Genomic DNA, 26,517 nt, shown 5'->3' with positions numbered 1-26,517 from the left:
GAGCTCACCTAGCATGCCCAAGGTGATAGGGGCTCAGTACCCAACACCACACCAACAGGGTACAGTAGCTAGCATAGGCCTGTAAGCTGAGCACCTAGGAGGTAGAGGCAGCAGAATTTGAAGTTCAAGGTCATCCATGGCGACCTAGCTAGCTTGAGGCCTGTCTGGGCTACATGAGACCAGTCTCAGGGGAAAAGGGTGTGTGTGGGTGTGTGTGTGTGTGTGGGTGGGTGTGTGGGGCACAGTGAGATGGCTGAGGCTCAGCAGGTAAAAGCACTATGGCGAGTACAATACTGGGAACAGGAAGGGGAAACAGAGAACTCCTGAAAGTTGTCCTCGGCCTCTCCATGAGCATCATGGTGTGCACACGCACACAATTATTAAAAGACACAACACGACGGGCTGGAGCGAGGGCCCAGCGGTTGAGAGCCCTGCTCTTCCAGAGGGCCCAGGTTCAGCTCCCAGCACCCAGATGGCAGTTCACAGCTGCCTGTAACTCCAGTTCTAGGGTTTCTGACACCTTCACACAGATATACATGCAGGTAAAACAGGGAACAGAAAATAAGAATAAACAAATTCATTAAAAAAACAACGGTGAGGGGGACCCATGCAGACACCAGTGATGAGCTTGCTTTTGCCGTGTATGTTGCGGGGGGGTGGGGGGGGTGGGGGGTGGGGGGTGGGGGGGGTGGGGGTGGGGGGTGGGGGTGGAGTGTGGGGGGTACTATGCAGCCTCCGGGACCGCAGGGATCAGCGGGACCCTCCAGAGTGGTAGCTAACAGTGCCAGAGCCTGAGCCCCCACTGCCCTCTCCTAGACGCTGGACCGACTGCCAGCCCTGTGAAGACGGAAGTGCCCTTCCTGGGGCTGATGCTGGGCATCACGGAAGCACAGACGGCGTTGTACGTACTCTTCGCCCTTCTGCTTCTTGGGGTCTGTAGCTTGGCCTTCCTGTTATACAAATACTGCAAGCGCTCCAAGCAACGGGAAACACAGCCAAGCCAACACGACCTGAGTGCAGTTTCCTCCTTCTGACAAGTCTCCGCCTCCTCACTTGTGCAGAGATGCCCGGTTTCTTTAGATAGACAGCCGGCTAGCACAGACGACTCCTGCCCACAGTGGACCTCCTCGTCAAGGCTTCCTGCACTGTGGGAGACGATTTCCATCTTGAAGCTTTTCACGTTCTCACTTGAAATGAAAGCATCTTCAGTACTGGGAATTCTACTGTGGAGTCTGAGAACTGCAAAGTACCCCTGTGGAAATGCAGAGACCAAAGTGTCTAGCGGTTCTCTGCGTTCATTTCAAGGTTTGATGGTAGACTCCTAATTAACTAAATAAGTAAAAATAAAGCGCAGGCAGGTCTAGCCATGATAGTCCATGTCTGCCTATAATCCTGCACTCAGGAGGCACTCCAGTTTGAGGCCAGCCCCAACCACGTCGTGATATCCTGCTTCGGGGTGAGAGGGAGCAGGGGATGGGGGCAACAGAGGTCAGGGACACAGCATGGTGGCAAAACACTTGCCTATCAGATTCAAAGGTGTGGGTTCAATTCCTAGCCCCTCACCCCCAGTTTTTGGCTAATTTTAAAAGATTATTATGTGGTTAGAGAGATGGTTCAGCAATTAAGAGCACCCACCACTCTTCCAGAGGACGACCTGAATTTGATTCCCAGTGCCCACGTGGCAGGTGGCAACTGTTGTTAACTCCAGCCAGGGGATCCAACGCCCTCTTCTGGCCTCCCTGGAAACCAGGCACACGTGATGCACAGACACATGTGCTGGCAAAATACCCACACACACAATAAAAATTTAAATATAAGTAAGAGTGACTATGTCTGTAGTTCTGTTTCTTACAAGCATCCTAACCTGAAGTATATCCATAGAAATTTCCTGCCCAGGGATCTGAAGACATGGCTCAGCAGTTAAGAGGTCTGACTGCTCTTCCTGAGGGCTTGAGTCTCAGCACCCATACCGCAGCTAACACATGTCTGTAACTCGAGTTCGGGGGATCCAGTGCTCCCTTCTGGCTTATGTGGGCACTGCATGCATGTGGTACACAGACATGTAGGCAAAACACCCATCCATATAGATTGTCTTAAAAAAAAAATCCTTTCCAAAGGTTCTAGGACTAGCTTGGCAGTCAGGAACTTTTGGTGAACACACATCCTTTTTCTGTTGATATGAAAAGCTGCCAAATGGGTTTGTCTGGTTTTGTGTCTTCTGAAAGAGGGTATCACTTTCTACCCTTGGCTACCCTTGGCTGGCCTTGGCTCTATGCAGAAAAAGCTAGCCTTGAATTTTGGGTTAGCTTTTAATTAGGCCCGTGTTTGAGAATACAGGGATTACAGACATGCACTACAATGCGCTAAATGTGAGCGCTTCCAAAACTGGGTACTGAGTCGGGAAGTGGTGGCGCACGCCTTTAATCCCAGCACTCAGGAGGCAGAGGCAGGTGGATCTCTGTGAGTTCGAGGCCAGCCTGGTCTACAAAGTGAGTTCCAGGAAAGGCACAAAGCTACACAGAGAAACCCTGTCTCGAAAAACCACAAAACTGGGTACTGGGCATTCCTTGGACAGAAAGATTTATGATCAAATGTTAGCAACTGGAGCTGGAGAGATGGGTCAGTAGTTAAGAGCACTTGCTGCTCTTGCAGAGGTCCTGGGTTCAGTTCTGTGGGCCCACTATGGCCTACAATTACCCCTAGTTTCAGTTCCAGGGGATATGGCACCATCCTCTGGCCTCTGCAAGCACCACGCAGCAAGTAGTATGTTTATATACATTTAAGCAAAACATTCATAGACATGAAGTAAAAATAAGTCTTTTTTAAAACATAAACTCTAAGAATATTAGGATAGCCAGGGGGTGGTGGCGCATGCCTTTAATCCTAGTACTTGGGAGGTAGAGGCTGACAGATCTTTGAGTTTGAAGCCAGCCTGGTCTTGAGTTCCAGGACAGCTGGGGCTATACAGAAAAATCCTGTTTCACACTCCCGTCCCATGCAAAGAATATTAGAATATGAAACTTAGACTTAGGTTTTGAAATGGAAAGATGTCTGTGAGACTTAAGACCTAGAGGATAAAAAGAAACACACTGTCTATCTGACCATGTACAAAAAAATAAAGCAGGCCCTTGAGATTGCTCAGCAGTCTCAAGTCTTAGGACCTGAGCTTGTTCCCAGGACGCATTCGGGGAAGAACTGATTCCCACGTATTATCTCTGGCCCCCTTACTCCCCTTCCTTCCTGCCCTAACTGTAACGAAAAACCGTTTTAAGGAGGCTGGAAGACTGCTTAATACTTGAGTGCTTGTTGCTCTTGCAGAGGATCTGAGTTTCGTTCAGTTCCCAGCCTGAAACCTCAGGTCCATGGATTCTGAGACTCTCTTCTGGCTTTGGTGTGCACATACCCATGTGTACATAAAAAAATAAATCTTGAAGAATAAAAAAGATTAAAGGACAAAATATTCACAACATATGCTAGTAAAGGGTTTTCTTATGTGCACAGAGTTTTTACAAATCAGTAGGAAAAATACAGAAGTAAAACTGGAGGACAGTTTCAAAATAAGTCAGCACGGCCAGGAGCACCTAAGACCATCTCACTAGTCATGCTGCAACCCTTAAACCCCAGCACTCAGGAGGCAGAGGAAGACAGATCGCTGTGAGACGAAAGCCAGCCCGGTCTACAGTGAGTCTGTGCTGAGACCTGTCTCCACGCCCCCTCCCAAAGTCCATGTTCGTTCAAGCTGAACAGTGCACATAAATTCAACATTACCTCCATCTACGGTGTTGACAAGGATGAGGGATGCACATATGGCCAGAGGGGTCCAGTCTCACACTGATGGGAGAGTAGGTCAGTTCCTACAGCGTAAGAGAGCATCTGGCATCCTTCATAATCTAAACCACAAATATCATTTAAGGTAACAAACCCTGTCCCATGGGTCCACTTCCTCAGTCAGAATCAGCTCCCCTCCAGGGTGTTTGTACAGAAAAACCAAACAGGCAATTCTTGTTTTGTTTTAGAGACAGCGTCTCACTGTGTAACCTGAGTCAGCCTGGAACTCACTGTGTAGAACAGGCTGGCTTCGAACAGAGATCCTCTTGTTTTTGCCTCCATAATGCTGGGATCAAAATCTTGTGTTACCACACCTGGCCTAACCAAGAAACTTTTTTCCTCCTTCCATTTTTGGAGACAGGGTTACACTGTGTAGTCCTGGCTGTCCTGGAACTCAGAGTTCTGCTTGCCCCTGCCTCCCAAGTGCTGGGATTAAAAACATGTGCCATCACTGTCTGGCTCAAACCAAGTAATTTATAATAACCATGGAATACAACCAATGGTAATCAGTTGGGTCCTTGCGTTCAGCAAACTGCTCCAGATAGCAGTAAGACTGAGGCAGCTAGCTGTGTGTGGACAGGTCAAGATCTTCGAAACTGTAAGGAAGGAGCAAGATGCAGGGTAGTACATACAATATGATCCCATTTATTTAAAAATAAAGATTACATATTTGCATATATGCATAAAATTTTTCTGAAAATTAGATTAGAAATTATTAATAGAGGTTACCTTTGGGGAATGGTAGTGGGGTCCAATGCCAGGAAAGAGACACCATTTTCTATATTTGGGAGCTTTTGAATCATGTGGACTTTTTAAAGAGATAAAGCTAAAGAGGAACTCTCTACCAAAACATGAATTATGTACATTTTAAGATTTGTATTTCATCTTCTTCAAGACAAACTGACTTGAGGTACTTATTGTTTTTCCAGGATTCATACCCATTTGACAAGAATTTATTAAAAAAATCATATATTGCCTCGCTATTGTGGAGACAGGATCTTATTCTGCCTAGGTTGGACTTGAACCTGTACCTGAGGATAAACTTGATACTCCTGCCTCCTCCTCCCAAGTGCTCAAACTACAGCATGAGACACCACCCCCAGCTGGCTGCATTTTAAAAGACTGGATTTTAAATGAGTCAGTTACTAGAAATTTTTAAAAACTCACATTTTTTTTTGTTGTTTTTGAGACAAGGTTTTTATCTTGTAGCCTTGGCTGGCCTGAACTTGCTATGTAGACCAGGCTGGCCCTTAAACTCAGACTGCCTCTGAGCATTAAGTGCTGGAATTTTAAGTGTGAGCCCCTACACCTGGCAAAACTCTCTTTAAATAATGCAAATATGATCAATGCAGAAGACTGGAAAAATTCAAGAGTACCAAGAACTAAGACATAGGGCCATCCGTTAACAATGTTTTCTTCTTTCTTTACATACACGTTAACTCACTGTCCTCTACACACAAAACTTACTCACAAAGCTCGACTCATCCTATGCCTACGCTATGTCTCCTACCTTTTTTTCACTAACACACAGCAGGCATTCAGTAATATGGCAAGTGCTGGATTAGTATGTACTGTTTCTCAACAGAAATTACGTCCACAGAGAGCATTTAGTTGTTTCCAGTTTTTAAGTTAAACTAGTAATTAGGTCTATACATAGCTAAACTTTTGCAATGATGATCACTACTTAGAAAAAGTTGCTGTGTCAAAGCATGAGACATTTGAAGTTTCTGGGCATGTTTTCAGAAGGGTCCTGTTGTCCCCGGCAGCTCCGCAGCTCCTCTGCCTGCCAGCACACCGCCCCACAAGCCTCCTGTCACAGGGTAGTGTCCTCTCCCAGATGCTGCAGGCTTCTCTGACATGCAGTCGTCAGGTTTCACACGTCACGACTTTTAGAGGAAGAAGCAGTAAGTTAGAGAACGTCTTCTGAACTCAGGAATAACGCAGTGAAGGAAGGTGTGTCTGCTCTTCCCTAGTCCTACCCTTTGGTCCTGAAGTGTGACTGCTGAATGGGGAACTTCAGCACAAACGTGAGTGTGCACACGAGGCTGCAGACTATCCATCCTCATCTGTTTGGCATCGATGAGAACAGATCATAAAACAACAAATGCCTCAGTGACCTAGGACGCATGGGACCTGGTGTCTGGAAGATCCAGAATCCCTGAACTCTCTCTTTTAAAGGAAACGTAGCCAGTTATTTTGCTGATATCCTCAGGGCAGCGCTGGGAGAGAAAAAGTCAGACGAAAGTGACCTTGATACAGCCCTGGACAACAGAAAGATGCTTACAGCAAAAATAAAATTATTCTCATTTTTGGAAAAAAATTTTTATTCAAGGTTTAAGTAAGATCAAAAACTACAAGATTCTGTTTGCAGGTGATGAGTGCAAAGAGAAATGCTAACCATCATTATCTCCTGGGAGCTAGTGGAAGAGCTCGAGGGTCAGACTACCCAGTGACATGCCAATTACTTTGTGTGGCTTAAAAGTCTTGCAGCAAAAAGTATTCTAAATGAAACATTGGGCTGTAAAGTTTGAGCAGGAACTGGTAGGTGGCTGGGCGAGCAGCTGGTTACCCTATACAAGGACCTAGCATCCAGCTAGTTCCTATTTTGACTTTTTCAGGTTAAACAACTTGAACTCATAACCTCTAAGCAGAAATAAAGAGTGTACCCATGGTCTGAAAACATAAGCAGCCCCACTTGGCCAGCAGAAGCTGGAGTGGACTCCTGGGGAAGCAGTGAAGACCGTCCCACTGTGCCGCCATCTACATCTGCTGCGTGGAGTTCCCGTTCCAAGTGTTGTTCTCGTCTTCGCCATCATCTGGAGTCCTCAGTCTGTAGACCTTCCCTTCCTTTTTAAAGTCCTCCCCACGTCTCTCCAGCACTCTTTTCCGGACTGCTTCCCTGGTATGGCAGAGGGAGGAGAGGGGAGGTGACACCAACCACAGACAACACAAAGCTGTTTCTTCACATTTCTGCTGATAGAGGACCGGCAACTCTATTTTGTTTTTAGCTCAACAATGAAGTGAATGGGCAATATTTGTATCTCTGCCTGCAATAATTGATTTTATTAGCCTTTACTAATTTAATCTCCTCAGTTCTGTAAGTCAACCAGTCAAATCATCATGTCCATTTTCCTGATGACTTACTAAACCTCAGAACATGATCATTTGCTAGCTAGATTTGAAAACCTCATACTAAGATATAACTCACAGACCACCCTAGAGGCTATACAAAGCTCCAGCTGTACCTTAACTGCTAGAAATGGCCAGTCATTGGCAATCCTTTCAAAACCTTTACAGTGACTTACAACCAAGAACAAATAGGACTTCCTATCTGAAAACAGGAAGGAAGGAGTCTAAATTTAAACAATTGTTTGTTTTTGTAGACAGGGTCTCTCAGTAGTCTCAGCTGTCCTGGAATTCTCTCTGTAGACCAGGCTGGACTTGAACTCACAGAGATCTGTCTCTCCTCCCAAGTGCTGGGATTAAAGGGGTGCGATACTACCACTACCACCCAGCAAGTTTAAAGAATTTTATTAACAACAGAAAATGAAAAAAATAGTGGAACATGAAGCCTTACCCTTTCATAGACACATTCACTCTCTCCTCTGCCTCAAATTCAAGTCCCTTTCACTCACTTGAGAAAAGTCTAAATGGTTCACTTGGCATCCTATTCCATACTATAGTAATCACAGAATTAAACATTTCCACCTACTCTTCAGCAAGACTAAGGATGTTATTGATCTTGGGGCCTAACACTCAAGATATAGGCCATATCAGTTAATCCCAGTATTCATACACATCACCAATCACACAATCAGTGAAACATTGGACTAGGTGTCTCCAGACAACAGAGTAGTGGCTTCCAGGGCTGACAGATTTTGCTACAATGTCTATCATAGGCCCAAGAGAAGTGGGAGTGTAGTGAATAGCTGTACCCTAGTACTTGGGAAATGGAGGCAAAAGGATCAGGAGTTCAAGGTCACAGACAGTTAAGAGGCCAGCCTGAACTTCTCAAAACACCTCATCCCCTGCAAGACAAACGCTAACAGAGCGTGTTTAATGAGAATAAGCACCGTCAGATGGTGGCACCCCCTCCTCTTCTGGACAACACTTCTTGTTAACCCATTTAGATCACGTGTCAGAGTACAGGATACAGCTATCAGTGCTGTCTGTACAACCAAGTCTCTGCTCTGCAATCAGTTAAGGCCTCTTGGTTAAAGTAAGTCTCAGGGCGTCATTTTTCTTTTTCTTGTTTTTCATTTTCCGTTCTGCTCAGGGTCTCACTGTGTGGCCTAGAAAGGAGGATCAGATTCACAATCCCCACCCTCTACCTGCCCACCTGGCTGCCCACCAGGTTCTCAAGTGCCAGAGATTACTATGGACCCTGACAAGTCTGGCCATATTCAAGGGAGTATTTAGTTTTTCAGTGTGATTTTCTTCTGAGTGACGCAGACAAGGAAACCAGCCACTATGTTAAAGAAAACTCAGACTAAATTCCTGTAAAGAAATTAGGCAAGACTATAAACAACTAGTGGCACTGTTTTATGCAAAACATGGCTAGCAAGAAGGCCAGGTGTGGTGGCACAAACCTTTAATCCCAGCACTTGGGAAACAGGGAAGTGAGGAAGACACCAGGCTGTGAGGGTGATGTCAACCTGATCTACATAACAAGTTCCAGGCCAGCCGGGCAACAGAGTGAGACCTATCTTAAAAACAAATGAACAACAACAAAACAAAGCTAATACAGACTGGGAGGAAAAACTGTATTAGTAATTATGGAATAGAGAGAGTTCACTGAATGGGGGAAAAAAAGAGGCAAAGCTGATTTTTTAACAACTTTTTTCTAGCAAGGAGTAAGAGACCTACTGGACATGACCTGGGTATTTTACCAACAGAGAAGACAAGAACACATACCTTTTCTCTGACTTGGTGGATGACGCAGGGTTGGAAGGCTCTGTGGGTGTGGCTCTTGCTGAAGTCTGTGCAGGAGGATTACTAAATAAAAAATTGCTAATTAGTCTCCATATGGCCAGGAATGGATAAAGCACCGTCCCCAGTAATGTCCAAATGTCTCTACTGGAAGAGTGGACAATGGATGTGGCTGGCCGTCCTGCCTAGAAAGGAAAAAAATTAAAGGTAAACAAGCAAGTAAGGACTACATCAGTACAACTGAATCACACTTAGATGCTTCTTTTATCTGGAAATGAGACTCTACTGACTTTGTTTCAAACCAAGGGAGTAAAAATGATCATCTTTTACTACTTTCCATGTGCCCACGAACTTGTGGGGACTCCCAGAGCTGTCTGTCTGTCTTTGTTTCTTTCTATTTTTCGAGATGGGTCTGGAACTCACTCTGTAGACCAGACTGGCCTTGAACTCAAAGATCTGCCTGCCTCTGCCTCTACCACCCAACTACTGGGATTAAAGGCATGCACTTTCACACCTGGCTAATTTTACTTTTTAAAAAGCAATTAATTGGGGCTGGAGAGATGGCTCAGAGGTTAAGAGCACCGGCTGCTCTTCCAGAGGTCCTGAGTTCAATTCCCAGCACCCACATGGTGGCTCACAACCATCTGTAATGAGATCTGGCACCCTCTTCTGTGTACATAATAAATAAATAAATAAATCTTTAAAAAAAAAAAAAGCAATTAATTTTAGGTGTATATGTGTGCCTGAATGTATATATGTGCATCATATGTGTACATGAGCCCACAGAGGTAAGAAAAGGGCATGGGATCCCCTGCAACTGGAGTTACAGACAGTTGGGAGCCACCATGTGGATGCTAGAAACTGAACCCAGGTCCTCTGCAAGTACAGTAAGTACTCTTAACTGCGGAGCCATCTCTCCAGCCCCTTATTTATGTCCTGAGACAAGCTCTCATAGTGTAACCCACACTATGTGAACCAGGCTGGCCTTCAACTCACAGAGAGATCCACCTGTTTCTAACTCCCATGTGCTAGAATTAAGGAGGTGTGCCATACACTGGGCTGAATCAACTCAAAAAACAAAAACAAAAACAAAAAAAAAAAGATTTAGTCTTCTTTTATGTGGATTAATGTTTTGCCTATATATGTGTACTACGTGTGTCTGGTGCCCAAGGTGATCAGGATCCTTTGGAACCGGACAGCTGTGAGTGCAGGGAACTTAACTTGTGTCCTCTAGGAGAGCAGCACCTTCTCTTAATTGCCAAGCCACCTCTCTAGCTCTGAACCAACTGTTTTTAAGAAAAGTAAACTTTGTCAAGAAAATTAACAACTTTGATAATAAAAGTCTCACTAACTAGAAGAGAAAGGCTTAAAAAAAAAAAAAACCAAAGAAAAATAAATGAGTCAAAGATTAAGATTTCAAATCCAGTGAACACCATGAAACCATTCTGCTGGCCCCTCTAGTTTAGAGCAGGAAAACTGTACTGACCAGGACACAGACTCGGCTGGCACTTCAGGTCGGACCCTGGCAACATCCTAGCTTTCTGAGCCTCTTTCTCCATGAGGGATCAAAGTGCTATACCCACTGGGTGTGATGGCACACCCCTTTAGTCCTGGCACTCAGAGGCAGAAGCAGGAAGACCTCTTTGAGTTCAAGGCCGGCCTAGTCTACACAGTGAGCTCTCAGACACAATAAGACCCTGTCTCAAAACAAAAAACAAAAAAAAGCAAGCTATACTTGAAGAATTCAATTTTTTTTATGTTATACACATATTTTTAATGTGGTAGACAGTAGAGTCATAGGCTAACAGTCCACAGAGAAAACAATTCAATATTTGTTTCCCTCTTTTCATTTTTTTTACATACTAAACAGCTGAAAATTCAAAGGCTCACAAAACATTAGCACCACAAATTTATGAGACAGAATAAATGGCACTGTAAACTGATGGAATTTGGGCTACTTTGTATTTTCATTACCCACAGCCTTCTCCCCTGTCAACTGTAAACAGTGACCAAGAACAGACGAGGCAGAAAGCCCGAGGGCAGAGCCCAGGACTGGTGCTTACCGGCAGCAGCACCACGGAGGCACTGGGGGCGAGCTCCAGGTCCAGCAGCTTCCTCTTATAGTCTTCTTTGGTGAACTCCCTCCTGGGAAACATGGTTGCTAGCGAAAAATTACCATAGGTGTTGCCAACAGTCTGGAACAGAGAAGTGAACGTAAAACCTTAGAGAAGGTGCCTTTAAAAGTAAGCTACTAAACTATGCATCATTAGCAGTCTAAAATGACTGCTAAAATCGCCTTAATTTACAAAGTACAATTAGACATAAATTCAAAAATCACTTAGAAAAAAAATTGTTTTAAAAAGTAGTTGAGGGGTTGGATTTTTAGCTCAGTGGCAGAGAGCTTGCCTAGCAAGCGCAAGGCCCTGGGTTTAGTCCTCAGCTCCGGGGGGGAAAAAAAGTAGTTGAGACATACCAAATCCAAATGGTTAAAAAGCTTTTAACATCTAAAATATGACCACTGTCTCGCTTTATTCCAGCTGCTGCGGGTAAATGGAGGCTGGGGGGAAAGATCTCTCCTCTGCGGACCAGCTACATGGCTCACTGGTTCCAAGTCCTTGCTGCCGGGCCTGACAAACGAGTCAGGTCCCCAGGGGGAGAACTGACTTTTCAAGTTGTCCTCTGACCCCCACATGTGCCTCCCCCACCCCACCCCCACAGTACTCAAAACAAGCAGCAAAGTGGCAGCTGTGCCTTTAGCCTACAGCAGCTGGGTCTTCACTAGCATTTGGAAAACAGCCTCATGACTCACCAACACACACTTGGACTGTTATCATATTTCTTATCAAAAATTTGGGCCGGGCAGTGGTGGCGCACGCCTTTAATCCCAGCACTCGGGAGGCAGAGCCAGGCGGATCTCTGTGAGTTCGAGGCCAGCCTGGTCTCCAAAGCGAGTTCCAGGAAAGGCGCAAAGCTACACAGAGAAACCCTGTCTCGAAAAACCAAAAAAAAAAAAAAAAAAAAAAAAAAAAAAAATTTGGAATGGCTCGGCATACACACTGAGATCATGTCTCCAAATACATTAAAAAAAACCACAATGGCCATTTTCCCTTTAATACATAGGCAAACCCCAGCATATTCTACAGATACCGTTTTTCCTATTTTATTTTTACTTCTGACTATTGTGTGTGTCTGAGTGTGGGTGTGTGTGAGTGTGGGTGCACATGTGTGTTGACAACTTTCAGGGGTTGGTTCTCTCCTTTCACAGTGGGTTTCAAGAATCAAATCCAGCTTGTCAGGCTTATGTGACAAGAGGTGTTAGTCACGGAGTCTAGTCTTCCTTTACCTCAGGGGTACTCTTCTCCTTTCACACGTTTGTGTGTATATATTTATACATGCACTAAAATGTACATAAAAATCCAGGTTCCACAGACAAGAAGGCTGTAATCATTGCCTAGCTTTTTTTTGCTTTATATGATCTCCAGTTCCATCTGGTTTTCCATAAATGATATAATTTTGTTCTTTTTTATTCTTCTATTGAATACATGTTACTGAGTATATATACCACATTTTCTTGGTCTTATTGTATCGTGATGGACATCTCAGCTGATTTTGTGTTCTGACCTCTGAGAACAGAGCAGGACCATCTGCTGCTTTCAGGTACTCATATCTCTGTCACATTTGGGGGGTTTGTTTCTTTGGTTTTTTTGTTTTTGTTTTGTTTTTTGTTTGTTTTTAGGCAGGGTTTATCTATGTAGCTCTGGAGCCTGTCCTGGAACTTGATCTGTAGACCAGGCTGGCCTTGAACTCAGAGATCCGACTGCCTCCACTGCCAGAGTGCTGGGGTCAAAGGCATGCACCACCACCACCACCCAGTTATATCTGGGTTTTTTTTGTTATTGTTGTTTTGAGATAGGGTCTCTCTATCTAGTCCTGGCTGTTCTGGGACTCACAATGTAGACCAGGCTGGCCTCAAACTCAAAAAGATTGCCTGCTTCTATCTCCCAAGTGCTAGGATTAAAAGCATGCACCACCATGCCCAGCCTACAGTTGGTATTTTTTTTAAACATCGTTGGTTTTAACTTAGTTTTTTACTTTATGTGCCATGGGTGTTTTGATTGGTGCTTACAGAGGCCAAAAGAGGGTGTTGGATTCCGTGGAACTGGAGTTTCAGGTGGTTGCAAGATGCTGTGTAGGTGTTGGGAGTCAAACCCGGGTCCTCTGTAAGAGCAGCTTACAGTGTCCCTAACCACTGAGACATTTCTGCATCCTTTTCTGTTTGTTTTTAGAGCTAATACTAGTACAGACTTAGCTCCGGTAGAGTATAAACATAATTTACGTTCACTGGGAAACCCAGTTTGTGTGAGTGGCTTGACTGTGACCCTTGCTTTACTGCAGTAGGATGCACTTAAACCTCACCTCCACGATGGAATGAATGCCTGTATGGAACTTTAAGAGAGCTGCCTTGGGCTGGAGAGAAGGCTCAGCAGTTAAGAGCACTGGCTGCTCTTCCTGAGGACCCAGGTTCAATTCCCAGCACCCACATGGCAGCTCACAACTGTCTGTAACTCAGTTACAGGGCATGTGACACCCTCACCTAGATTATCAATGCACACTCAAGGCTGGCCTGGAACTTATTACACAGACCAAGCTGGCCTTGAACCCCCAGGATCCTCCTGCCCCTGCTGTCAAGCCAGCTGGGCGTGGTGGCAATACCTCTTTGATCCCAGCACTTGGGAGGCAGAGGCAGGCAGATCTCTGTGAATTCAAGTCCCACCTGGTCTATATCCGGATTTCAAGGATAGCCAGGGCTATGTAGAGAAACCCTGTCTCAAAAAAAAAAGGGGGGGAGGGGGTGGATAAAACCATAGCCCCTTCAGTGTTCTTTAAGAAACATAAAATTCAGTCTCAGCACAGAGGAGCTTTAGTGGGACAAATACTTTTAGAGATTTACAGCATTTATTTTGTGTGGGGGTGAGGTGGGGGAGACACATGCACACCACAGCACATGTAGGGGTCAGAGGACAACTTGAAAAGTCAGTTCTCCCCCTGGGGACCTGATTCGTTTGTCAGGCCTGGCAGCAAGGACTTGGAACCAGTGAGCCATCTAGCTGGTCCGCAGAGGAGAGATCTTTCCCCCACAGCCTCCATTTACCCGCAGCAGCTGGAACAAAGCAAGACAGTGGTCATATTTTAGATGTTAAAAGCTTTTTAACCACTGCATAGTAAAGACAGGCAGGGTGCCTTGTGGGGTCCTTGGGACAGCAGAGCTGGATTCCACAGTGCCGAGGCACCTCCTCTTAGGAGTCAAGATGGTGGAAAGACTATTTTGAGTAGTTTGGTGAAAAGGTCTGAACCCAGTAAGTTTTTTTTTTCAGTCACTAAAATTACATTTTAATAATAGGCCAACTCGCCGGGCGGTGGTGGCGCACGCCTTTAATCCCAGCACTCGGGAGGCAGAGCCAGGCGGATCTCTGTGAGTTCGAGGCCAGCCTGGGCTACCAAGTGAGTCCCAGGAAAGGCGCAAAGCTACACAGAGAAACCCTGTCTCGAAAAACCAAAAAAAAAAAAAAAAAAAAAAAAAAAAAAATAATAGGCCAACTCTCCTTATGAATATAAGAATATGTAGTAAAGTACCCATCCATTAGGTTCATGTACTTTTTTGTTGTTGTTGTTTTGGTTTTTTTTCAAGACAGGGTTTTTCTGTGTAGTTTTGGAGCCTGTCCTGGATCTTGCTCTGTAGACCAGGCTGGCCTTGAACTCACAGAGATCCGCCTGGCTCTGCCTCCCAGTGCTGGGATTAGAGGCGTGCGCTGCCGCCGCCACCACCACCCAGCTCATGTACTTTTTATTAATTAAATTTTTTCATTCTTTTACTTTCTGATCGAAGTTTCCTCAACCCCCTTCCATTCCCTCCCCTCCCCTCCACTCCCCCCCAATCCACCCCTCCTCCACCTCTGTTCAGAAAGGGGCAGGCCCACCTTGGGTGCCAACAAAGCATGGCCTATCAACAAGCTATTCCATGACAAAACCAAAATTAAACAATACCAATCCACAAACCCAGCCCTACAGAAGGTACTAGAAAGAAAACTCCAACCAACCCAAGGAAATTAGCTGCATTCATGAAAATGCAGCCAACTTTCTAAGTTTAACCTTGAAGTTATGAGAAAAATACTGGTACATATAAAGTTTAGATCCTAAAGGATGATTTATAACCAGAATCCATTTGAGTTAGGACTAGAGAATAGAAAGTCCTAGAAATTACTCCTTTCTTACTTCCTATGCTATCAAATATCATATGCCACTTAGATTGTAAATAAGCCCACAGTTTTGAAGTAAATTCCTGATCTTTTGTATTGGCCAACAGAAAAATGGCCAGGCTCTAATCACCCATCAGAAAACAAGAGAAACCACCTCCTTTCCAGGACAGACAGGTCCTCAGATCATTCCTTTTGTTAATTAAGCGCAGTAATAGAATTTTCCTGAGTCTACTGTAAACTGTCTTCATGTGTAATACAATCCAGAACTCCTTCCATCTCGGGCTATTTCCTGCCATTTTTCTGCTTGGGAACTTGTCCTGAAAGATTTTAATAACCCACACATCTGTCTTTATGAACTCACCTGTGCGGCAAACTGCCTTGCTGCTTCTAACGGAGCATCAGAAGGAAACTGATTTGTAAAGGAAGAACCATCGGGCAACCGGAACTGAATTCTTGCAACAGTGCTAGGAAAAAGTCAGGCTGACGTCAGCACCTTCACCTGCAGATTCTCAAGCAGTGTCGTTAACCAGCAGACAGGTCAGGACACTGGGAAGGAGAGACTGACTCCCCCAAGCTGTCACCTGACCTCCATGCATGCACATGGCGTGCTGCTCCCACCCATAAATACTTTTCTCCCTCCCTCCCTCTTTCTCCTAAATTCGGTTGAGAGTAGACATGTCCTTTTTGAGGCAGGTATGATGGCTCCTCAGGTAAAGCACTAGGTATGCTAAAGCCCGTCGACCTTGAGAGGCTAAAACAGGAGGATCCCAAGTTAGAGGCAAGCCTGGGCTACATACCCAAGGAAACCATGTTTCAAAAACAACACAAGGGCCTGGTGAGATGACGTAAGCTCAGTCCCTAAGTGCTTACCTCCACGGAGGAAGTGGAGAACTAACTCCTGAAAGCTGTTGTTTTTCATTCACATGGACACCATAGCACACACACAACCCCCCTTCCAGGCCCCAAATAAATGCTGAAGAAAGTTTTTTTAAACCACAAAAACAAAACAATAAACAGAACCATGTAGCTATCACACTAACTAGACTATTTCATCACTTCCCAAAGTAACCCTGAGCCTATTAATAATCACTCCCATTTATCTCCCAGGCCCTAGCAGCCATTAACTGATTTGCCTAGTTGGAACTTTTCATCTAAAAGAATCATATTATATGTGATCTTTCATAGAGCATTGACTTTTAAAAACATAATGCTGTAGCAGTTCTTGATTCTTTTATTGCTGAATCTCATCTTAAACTGACAAAATCTATGATCACATTTTGGCCTGTTTGAATGCTTTACGTACAGGTTTTTTGTTTGTTTGTTTGCTTTTTTAAGATTTATTTATTTATTATGTATACAGTGTTCTGTCTGCATGTATGACTGCAGGCCAGAAGAGGGCACCAGATCTCATTACAGATGTTTGTGAGCCACCATATGGTTGCTGGGAATTGAACTCAGGACCTCTGGAAGAGCAGTCAGTGCTCTTAACCTCTGAGCCATCTCTCCAGCCCTTACGTACAGGTTTTTGTGTGGACATACTTTTAGTCCTTGTATTGACTGGCTAAATGTCAACTTGATACCAGCTAGAGTCATCAAAGAGGAGGGAGCCTCAATTGAGAAAAATGTCTCCATGAGATCTGGCTGTAACTTGTATAGCTTGGTCTGTTTGTGGGCCCCTAACAGCGGGACCAGGATCTGCCCCTGGCACATGAGCTGGCTTTTTGGAACCTATTCCTTATGGTGGGATGCCTCGCTCAGCCTGGATGCGGGTCCTGCTCAATTGATATGTCATTTGTTGTTGACTACTATGGGCGGCCGTACCCTTTCTGAGGAGTGGATGGGGGGGCGGGCAGAAAGGTGGTGGGGGAGGGAATGGGAAGAGAGGAAGGGGACACTGTGGTTGGTATGTAAAATAAATTTTAAATAATAATAATAATAATAAAAGATCTGGCTGTAAGGCGTTTTCTTTCTTTCTTTTTTTTTTTTTTTAAAGAATTATTTATTATATATACAGCGTCTGCCTACATATATGCCTGCAGGCCAGAAGAGGGCACCAGATCTCATTATAGATGGTTGTGAGCCACCATGTGGTTGCTGGGAATTGAACTCAGGACCTCTGGAAGAGGAGCCAGTGCTCTTAACCACTGAGCCATCTCTCCAGTCCTGTAAGGCATTTTCTTAATTAGTGACCAATGAGGGAAGAGCCAGTCCATTGTGGTGGTGCCATCTCTGGGCAGGTGGTACTGAACTCTTTAAGAAAGCAGGCTGAAGGGACCAAAGCTGCTCCCTGAGACACAGACTCTACCAGCTCCTATTGGACCAAGAGAGCCTTCATCCAGTAACTGACAGAAGCAGATGCAGAGATCCACAGCCAAGCATCAGGCTGAGTTCCGGGAGTCCAGCCGAAGAGAGAGAAGAGGGATTATATGAGCAAAGGGCATCAAGATCATGATGGGGAAACCTACAGAGACTACTGAACCAAGCTCAAATGAACTCATGAACTTTAGACCAACAGCTGAGGAACCTGCATGGGACCAGACTAGGCCGTCTGCATACAGGAGACAGTTGTGTAGCTAGGCCTGCTTGAGGGGCCCCTGGCAGTGGGATCAGGATCTATCCCTGGTGCATGAGCTGGCTTTCTGGACACTTTGCTGACCCCTGATGCAGTGGGGAGGGGCTTGGTCCTGCCTGAATATACCAGGCTTAGCTGTCCTCCCATGGGAGAACTTATCCTGTTGGAGGAGGGGATGAGGGGTGGGGGGAGGTGGGGGTGGAGGGAGTGGGAGGAGGGATGAGAGGGGGATCTGTGGTTGGTATGTAAAATGAATAATAATAATAATAAAGACGTGTGCCACCAAAAAATAAGATAAAATAAAAGAAAGCAGGCTGAGGTGGTCATGGGAAGCAAGCCAGTAAGTAGCACCCCTCACGACTCTGCTTAGGTTCCTGCCCCGTTTGAGTTCCTGTCCTGACTTCCTTGATGATGAACAGTGGTGTGGAAGTGTGAGCCAAACAAACTCTTTCCTTCCCAAGTTGCTTTGGTCATGGTGTTGCATCACAGCAATGTAACCCTAACCAAGACAATCCTCTTGGCATACATTTAAGAGTGAGTGCTGGGCCACCTGGTAACTCCATGTTTAATACTCTGAGGAATTACCAAATGTCTTTCTAAAATGGCCACACCATTTTATAACCCACTGATAATGCAGAGAGGCTCCAAATTCCCTAACTCCTCACCAACATTTGTTTTTTGTTTGTTTGTTTTGGACTTTTGAGACAGGGTTTCTCTGTGTAGTTGGTGCCTGTCCTGGATCTCACTCTGTAGCCGAGGCTGGCCTCGAACTCAGAGATCCGCCTGGCTCTGCCTCCCGAGTGCTGGGATTAAAGGCATGTGCCACCACCGCCTGGCATCTTTTTACTTTTTATTGTGTAAGACTTATACTTTTGTTAAATTTATCAAATATTTATTGCAATATCTAAGAAATTTTGATTCTATTTATTTTTTGAGATTTATTGTATTGTGTGTGTGTGTGTGTGCATGAATCTGTGTGAATGTATGCAAGTACAGGTGCCTTAGAAGTCAGAAGTGAGTCTTAGATCCTCTGGAGCAGTAACGGTGGTTTTAAGCTGCCTGATGTGGGTGTAAGGAACTGAACTCAGGCCCTCCTCTGTGCCATTTCTCTAGCCCTTCTGAGAAATCAAAATTTTAAAAAAGTATTTTTTTCAGACCAGGTCTCACCATGTAGCCTTGGCAGGCCTGGAACTCACTATGTAGATCAGGCTAGCCTCAAACTCAGAGATCAGCCTGTCTCCTGAGTCCTGGGATTAAAGGTGTATACCACCACACCCAGTCATAATATTTGGTTATGAAAGTTAGCAATTATTGAATATCAAAAAATACATAAATCCTAACCGAGAGCTGGGCTTGGTGCCCCCACCTTTACACCCAGCAGTTTGGAGGCAGAGGCAGGTGGATCTCTGTGAGTTCAAGGCCAGCCTGGCCTACATAATGAGTTTTAGGTTAGCAGGGCAACATAGGGAGATTCTGTGGAAAATAAAAAATAAAAAAACATAAACAAACACTAAGCAGCAGCCCCCCCACACACAACGCCTGGCTATTTCAGGGTGACATTTATAAAGCAGTACTACCTTCTGTCTTGAGCAGAAGCCTCCCTCTTGACGTCCGCTTCGGCCTGTTTGGCCAGCAAGGCAGCAGCTTTGGCAGCCTCGACTTCCTTTGTCTTTGCGAACCGAGCAGCTCTTTCTGCACGATCCTTCGAAGTCAATGAAACACCATTAGACACACACTTCTCACTGTCAGAACCTACCCATTTCTAAACGCAAGGAACAAACATAAATTTACGACCTTCCTAAGCTCATAAGCAAACTTCACACATTGAAGACTGGAGTTTGTTTGTTTATTTTCTTCATTTAGGCAACTGTCAAGAATCTGAGTTGTTATTACAAGAAAAGGATGAGCTGGCTCCATAGCCAGGAACAAAGTCTGATACAAGGTTGATGTTTATTGGGTGTTTGTCGAATGACCACATGAATAAACAATATTCAGGGGTGTATACAATAGCTTAATTTAAAAAGCACTGCTGGGCTTGTTACGGCTCAGTGGTTCAGCACACTGACTGTTCTTCCAGACGACATAGGTTCCAGCATCCACATGGCGGCTCACAAACCTCTGTAGCTCCAGTCCCAGGGGACCCAAAACCCTCTTCTGGCCTCTGTGAGCACTGCATGCATGTGGTGTACACACATACACATATGCAAAACGTTTATACACAAAAACAATTTAAAAAAGAAAAGCAGCTGCTGCAAAACCATCCTAGACTTTGAGTTGTGCCTAAATCTTTTCAAAGTCTCTCTCTCTCAGAAACAATGCTTTTATACAGACTACCAAGGAACGCTTTCACTGTTTGGGTCTGACTGGCCTGTGACTCATGAGCTCCATCTCCTTGTCTCCTGAGTGCTGGGATTAAAGACATGCACCACCACGCCCAGCTAGAGAATCTTTTAAAGCTGCACTTTCTTAGAAATTCTTAGTAACTAAGAGGGTAGGGTAGAGCATGCCTTTAACCTCAGCACTTGGCAGACCTCTGTGAGTTTGCAGCCTGCCTGGTCTAAGTATCACATTCCAGTGCAGCCAGGGCTCTACTGTGAGACACTGTCTCAAAACATAAAGTAACATGGAGAAAATAACTTTAAAAGGGTTTTGGGTGGCCAGAGAGATGGCTCAGTGGTTAAGAGCACTTGCTGCTCTTCCAAAAGACCTGACTTCAGCTCCTAACACACATGTAAGAAAGCTCACAACCATCTGTAACTCCAGTTCCAGGGGATTTGACACCTCTGGTTTCTGAGAATATCTACACTCTCATGCATATGTCCACATCAGATACACACACCTGCATATAATTAAACACACAAATACATCAAAAACAAACAAACATAATAACAACAAAACCCAACAAAACAAAACACCCAATCTTGAGCTAGTGAAATGGATTCAAGGGTAAAAGCAATTGCTGCATAAGCCTGGTGACCTTGAGTCCCAGAAACCATATAAAGGTTGAAGAGAATTAACTCTACAAAGTTGTTCTCTGACATCCAAATATGTCATTACACGCAGGCATGCACGCACGCACACACGCACACGCGCGTTTTTTGATGGGGTTGGGTGGTAGAGATGGCTCAGTGGTTTAGAGAACCTGTCACTCTTGTATAGTACTCTTGTATAGGTTCAATTCCCAGCACCAACGTGGTAACTTAACAGCCACCCCAAAGGATCCAATACCCTCTTCTGGCCTCTGAGGGCACCAGGCACACAACTATTACACATACATTCATGTAGGCAAAACACTCATACATGTGAAATAAATAAATCTTAAGAGAAAAATTTTAAAAACATTTTTTGAGAAGTAGCTACATGGGAAAAAAAGAAAAACGTTAAAAACTAAAATAATTATCTATTAATGTGTTCTTAACTATTTCAATTCAATATATAATTCCTTTAAAAAGGGAAGCCCAGATGATATTACTAAACTGTGCTATCGTGTGCACTGTTGGTAATGACTGAAAAGCATGAAGAAACAGTATCACAGATGTCAGCGACGCAAGCATTTAAAATAAACTGCAATGCCTGTGGCTCCCTTGTGTAGGTAAGGCCAGCACTCAGCAGGTTCAGTTAGAGGAGGAAGGTCAGGGCTCCTCCTGGCTCCATAGAGTCTCCAGATGAACGGCCGGAGACACGGGGAAGCTCACCAGTGCGATCTGCTGCTTGATGCGCTCCCGAGCCGCTCTGTCCTCTGCCTTTTCTCGGCTTCTTTCCTCTAACATTCTTTTTGTTAATTCCTCTTCTTGTCTTCTTTTATAATCCAACATTTCCTTTCCAGTTTTTCTCCTTTCAATTTCCTTCTTAATCTCTCTCTGAATCAAAGAAAAGAACTATGAACCAAAACCGTAATCCAATCTTCTGTCCCAGATCATATCCTGATGTAAGGAAAGCTAATCATAGAACGCAGTTAAAGAACTTCATGAGATGTCTGCTGGTGAGGTGCTCAGTGAGTCAAAGGACCTGCCACCAACATTTACACTATGGACTCACACAATGGAAAGGAAAAACGGACTGCTGTAAGTTGTCTGCTGATCTCCACATATGTCTGCATGTGCGCCCGAGCACACACACACTAAACAAATGAATGGATGAATGAATGAATAAATGTCATTTTTTTAAAAAGGAGCTGAAGAAGCCAGGTGGTGGTGGCCTTTAATCCCAGTACTCGGGAGGCAGAGGCAGGTGGATCTCTGTGAGTTCCAGATCAGCCTGGTCTACGAAGCAAGATCCAGGACAGCCAGGACTACACAGAGAAACTCTGTTTTAAAAAACCAAAAAAAAAAAAAAAAAAAAAAGAGTACAAAGAGTCCTCAGTGTAATCTATATCCAAGCAGAATTATAAAGCAAATGTGTTACCCTTCAAGGACAACATGGATCAATTATTTGTCTTGAAAAAATGATAATCTATATGAGACCCCAAAGAGACGGGGCACAATTACTGTGAGAAAGATGAGGAGTACACCAGAATGCAGCATTAGACACAAAATTCAGGAGGATGTCTACAAATTTGACTTTCCTCAAATTTAGCAATTTTAGATCAACTTCCTTTAGCTAATTAGTACAAAAGGATCAAGGCACAGAGGAAAGAAAAAGATTAGTCAATTATTCTTGGTAATTTACAAAAAGAAAATAAACAAGTGGGCAACCCTAAGATTTCTGGTCCAGCAGGGACTGTATAGCAATCATGACAAACAGACAAACAATAACCAAGATCCTAAAGTGTATACAGTATAACCTGAGTGCAAAGAACACATAATTTCCTTCCCCACAGGACAACACTGAGCTCTAAGGATATCACCATAGGTCTGCTAAACTGGACAACAAATCAGAAATTCCCTCAGGTAACAGAGAGAGAACGGATGCTAAGTGTGAGCCCTACCTGTTCTTCTTCCTTCCTTTTTTCTTCTCTCCTTTCTTCAAGTTTTTTTGTGAGTCTGTTTAAAGAACAAAGCACCAAGATACATTCTATTATTCAAACACAACTAAGAATTTTATTGGGGCCGGCACCAGGGGTTGGGTGCACAGCTTTAACATCAGCACTTAGGAAGCAGAGGCTAGCTAGGGCTACACAATCAACTGTCTCCAAAAGGATTCATTTAGCTAAAATAAAGGGAAATATGGAAACCAAAACAGAACTCTCTGAAAGTACAACACAGTTTATCTGCACGTCTCCTGTTCCCCACAGGAGTCCATCAGAAGCCTGTTTCCAACCCTGTTTTAGACTAGATTTACTATTAGAATTCTCACTTTTTCATGGTTTATCGGATTGATAGTGCTTGAAAAATATAAAATCTGAGCTGAAGAGATGGCTTAGCAGTTAAAAGCTTATACTGTTCTTGCCCTGGACCAAAGTTCAGTTCTCACAGCCCACTTCTTGAAGTTCACAACTGCCTGTATTCACAGCTGCAAGTCGTGAATTTGAACGTTTGTTTATTTATTTATTTCTGTCGTTCTTCTGTTCTGCAGAGCTGAAGATTGAACCCGGGACCTTATGTCTGCTAAGTATTCTAACATTGAGCCAGACTCCAGTGTCTTTTTGTTTTGTTTTCTTTTTTGAGACAGGGTTTCTCTGTGTAGCCCTGGCTGTCCTGGAACTCACTCTGTAGACCAGGCTGGCCTCTAACTCACGAGATTCGCTTGCCTCTGCCTCCTGAGTGCTGGGATTAAGGGGACAATTAAAGGGGTAAATTTAATTTAAATTAAGTTCATTTCCTTTAAGTAAAAGAAACTAAAAAAGCATTTTTAATTTCCACATAATATTAAAGATTTTTATGTTGAGATTAGAAATATTAGCCATTTATTCACACTTTTTAATTACCACATAACAGATAAATTCATAGTTACTGCATTTTTTTTTAAAGATTTATTTATTTATTATGTATACAGAAGAGGGTCCCAGATCTTATTACAGATGGTTGTAAGCCACCATGTGGTTGCTGGGAATTGAACTCAGGACCTCTGGAAGGGCAGTCAGTGCTCTTAACCTCTGAGCCATCTCTCCAGCCCTACTGCATTTTTTTTAAAAGATTTATTTATTTATTATGTATACAATGTTCTGCCTGCGTGTACACCTGCAGGCCAGAAGAGGGTACCAGATCTCATTATTGATGGTTGTGAGCCACCACGTGGTTGCTGGGAATTGAACTCAGGACCTCAGGAAGAACAGCCAGTGCTCTTAACCTCTGAGCCATCTCTCCAGCCCAGTTACTGCATTTTTATAAGCCCTAAACTAGAAACTACAGTAAGTCAGAGACCTTTACTATTAGTTCAACCAATACAAAAATGACATTTAGGGGGTTGGAAAGATGGCTCAGAGATTAAGAGCACTGGTTGCTCTTCCAGAGGTCCTGAGTTCAATTCCCAGCAACTACATGGTGACTTACAACCATCTGTAATGAGATCTGGTGCCCTCTTCTAGCATGTAGGAACACATGCCGGCACAACACCATATGTATAATAAATAAATAAATCTTAAAAACAAAAGAAAACAAACAAACAAAAAACTAGAAAAAAAAGACCTTAAAAAAATGACATTTAGTAGTTATTCAGAACCCCAGCTGAGTGCATATGCATAATATGAGCTGCATTTTTGTTCATCTGGAGCTTATTTTTCTTCTGATATAAAGAGATAAAAGCAAAAGTGACAGATGGACACACATGCATGTACCAAAAGGACTCTCAGAACAAAACGTTCAGATCTACAGCTGACTGACAACTTCAAAGATACAGAAAAGCTGTACCCTAGTTTTAATTATCATGGAATAGTTGAATTATTGAGGCAATCAAAAATTTAAAACTGCAATTCTGAATCTTCATTTGCATTATATTTAGGTTTCGTTCATGTTAACAAAATAATTAGAAACTAATTTTTTTTTTAAACAAAATACTTTTTACAAAAGTAAATGCAAACCTTTCCACTCTAACGGTTAGATCCTCTGCTGGTCTCTGGTTTGAACATCCATGAGGCTCCTGGGAGGGGTTGTCACAACCTGAGCATTCTCCTCCTTAATTATTAAAAGAAAACAAAATAAGAATATTGCACGTAATTCAGCTTGTAAAAGGTAGAACTCATCTGTTAACCTTGTCTCTGGAATACTAGGATGACAGAAATGCACCACTGTGCCTGATGGAATGCCAGACAAGCACTCCACCAGCTAAGCTAAGCCCTCAGCTTGGTTTGGGTTTATCAGGGTGTAACTGCATTTGAAAGGCTTGATATTGTCTGTCTGGGTCGCTATAGTGAGACTACCCAACGCCCTTAAATATGAAGTGAAGGAATATTCTTCCTTACCTGCTGTAGTATCTGACTTTGTGTCGGAAGCAGCTGGTGTCTTACAAAGCTCTGTATGTCTGGACTCAGTATTTTCACATACGTCATTAGGTTCAAATGAGGCAGATGGGGTAGATACTGAACTTTCTGACTGGTTCTCATTTGTCACCGATGTTTCACCTTTTGATGAGTGCATCTCAGGAGAAAAGAAATTGGAACTTAACGGGACACTCCATAGCCATTTAATGGTAGATGAATTATGAACACACATACACACCCAGAGTAGAAATACTAAACCCTCAGTAAAGACAAACGGAATTCAATTACAAGCTGGCCAGAGCATAATTTCCCTTCTTCAGTCCTAGGGGATGAGCCATCTCCAGCCCATAAAAGGTTTGAAAGCAGAGGGACCTTCTGGCCAGGGGAGGGACTCAAGACACTTGCAAAGGCAAGGCAGATCTTCTGATGGGCAGCAGCACACTCTGGACTTGAGAGCTCACTCCTCTCAAGGGCGCCATCATTGCAGGTGTTGACAACACTGTTCTTCTGATAAATGGGTCACTGGCTGGGGTAATACTACTTTGTCAAGCTACAGGAATCAGAGGGCAGTTCTGTGCTACCTCCAGAGATTACCTATTGTTAGAAACTGAGCTATTCCAGGGCCTGAGATCAGAGAACATACACAGGTTGGGAAGCATCAATTGGCCTGCCACAGCCCTTGAGTGAGAAAGTCCAAACAGACAGCTGTGGGGAACAGGAGGGAAAGACTCCATGGGCTGAAGGGTGCAGGTGGTAGGAAACCGGCTTGGGCTGGGGAAAATGTTAAGAGATATCCCTGCACACTCAGAGGCCAAAACCTGGAGCTTGACAGCTGTGAACTTGAGGCCAGTGTGGGACTCCAATTCCGGAGTCACGCTTCCTCTCCTCACTGCTGCAGTCTGAGAACTAGGGCTCTAGGAGTGTACTTGATACTCACATAGGCATCCCTCTAGAAGGGTGACTGACACTCAAAAGCCCTGAAACACACAGGCAGGTCTTCACCTGTACCAACCTCAAGAAAACCACTTGTTGTTTTCTACACTCAAGTAAATGATTAAATGAAAAAATAGCCTTGCACCCCAAAGTTCCAAAATAGCAACAATCCAAATCTTGAAGCAGCAGATAGCAAGAAATAATAATGATGAAATTAATGGCCAGGCATGGTGGTGCATGCCTTTAATCCCAGCACTCGGGAGGCAGAGGTAACTGGATCTCTGTGAGTTCGAGGCCAGCCTGGTCTACAAAGTTAGTCTTGGAGAGCCACATAGAGAAATCTTGTCTTGAAAAACAAAACAAAACAAAACAAAAATTAGTAATATTTAATGAGAAGGGGGAGGTTACTACAGAGCGTAATGAAATATAAAAATTAAAAAGATTTATTTCAAAAAACTAGAAAATCTCTGGGGCTGGAGAGATGGCTCCTAAGTTAACTGCTCTTGTAGAGGATTTGGGTCACTCACATCAGATGGTCACAACCACCTACAAATTAGCTCCAAGGGATCCAATGCCCTCTGACCACCTTGAACACCTGAATGCATGTGGTGCACATACATACAATCAGTCATATATGCACA

General features: G+C 43.9%; 2 protein-coding genes across 2 annotated transcripts in view; one reads left to right on the top strand and one right to left on the bottom strand.

The window, feature by feature from the left end:
* Lct (lactase) overlaps positions 1-1,827 on the top strand; it is a 43,019-nt gene extending 41,192 nt beyond the window's left edge. The window contains exon 17 of the mRNA XM_052736690.1: positions 817-1,827. Coding sequence (XP_052592650.1) covers positions 817-1,034 — 218 coding nt within the window. The 3' untranslated portion in view covers positions 1,035-1,827. The remainder of the gene's footprint in view (positions 1-816) is intronic.
* A 2,625-nt stretch (positions 1,828-4,452) lies between these two features.
* The window catches only part of Ubxn4 (UBX domain protein 4), a 36,031-nt gene continuing 13,966 nt past the window's right edge, over positions 4,453-26,517 (bottom strand). The window contains exons 5-13 of the mRNA XM_052736822.1: positions 24,926-25,100; positions 24,545-24,638; positions 22,514-22,568; positions 21,282-21,446; positions 19,164-19,288; positions 15,376-15,478; positions 10,821-10,952; positions 8,743-8,942; positions 4,453-6,727 (exon numbers count right to left, since the gene is read on the bottom strand). Coding sequence (XP_052592782.1) covers positions 6,589-6,727; positions 8,743-8,942; positions 10,821-10,952; positions 15,376-15,478; positions 19,164-19,288; positions 21,282-21,446; positions 22,514-22,568; positions 24,545-24,638; positions 24,926-25,100 — 1,188 coding nt within the window. The 3' untranslated portion in view covers positions 4,453-6,588. The remainder of the gene's footprint in view (positions 6,728-8,742; positions 8,943-10,820; positions 10,953-15,375; positions 15,479-19,163; positions 19,289-21,281; positions 21,447-22,513; positions 22,569-24,544; positions 24,639-24,925; positions 25,101-26,517) is intronic.

The sequence above is a fragment of the Peromyscus californicus genome, unplaced genomic scaffold (assembly GCF_007827085.1).
Source record: "Peromyscus californicus insignis strain IS unplaced genomic scaffold, ASM782708v3 Scaffold_14__1_contigs__length_90479793_seg_2, whole genome shotgun sequence".
NCBI classification, from domain to species: domain Eukaryota; kingdom Metazoa; phylum Chordata; class Mammalia; order Rodentia; family Cricetidae; genus Peromyscus; species Peromyscus californicus.
This window is presented reverse-complemented; position numbering and strand designations above follow the sequence as displayed.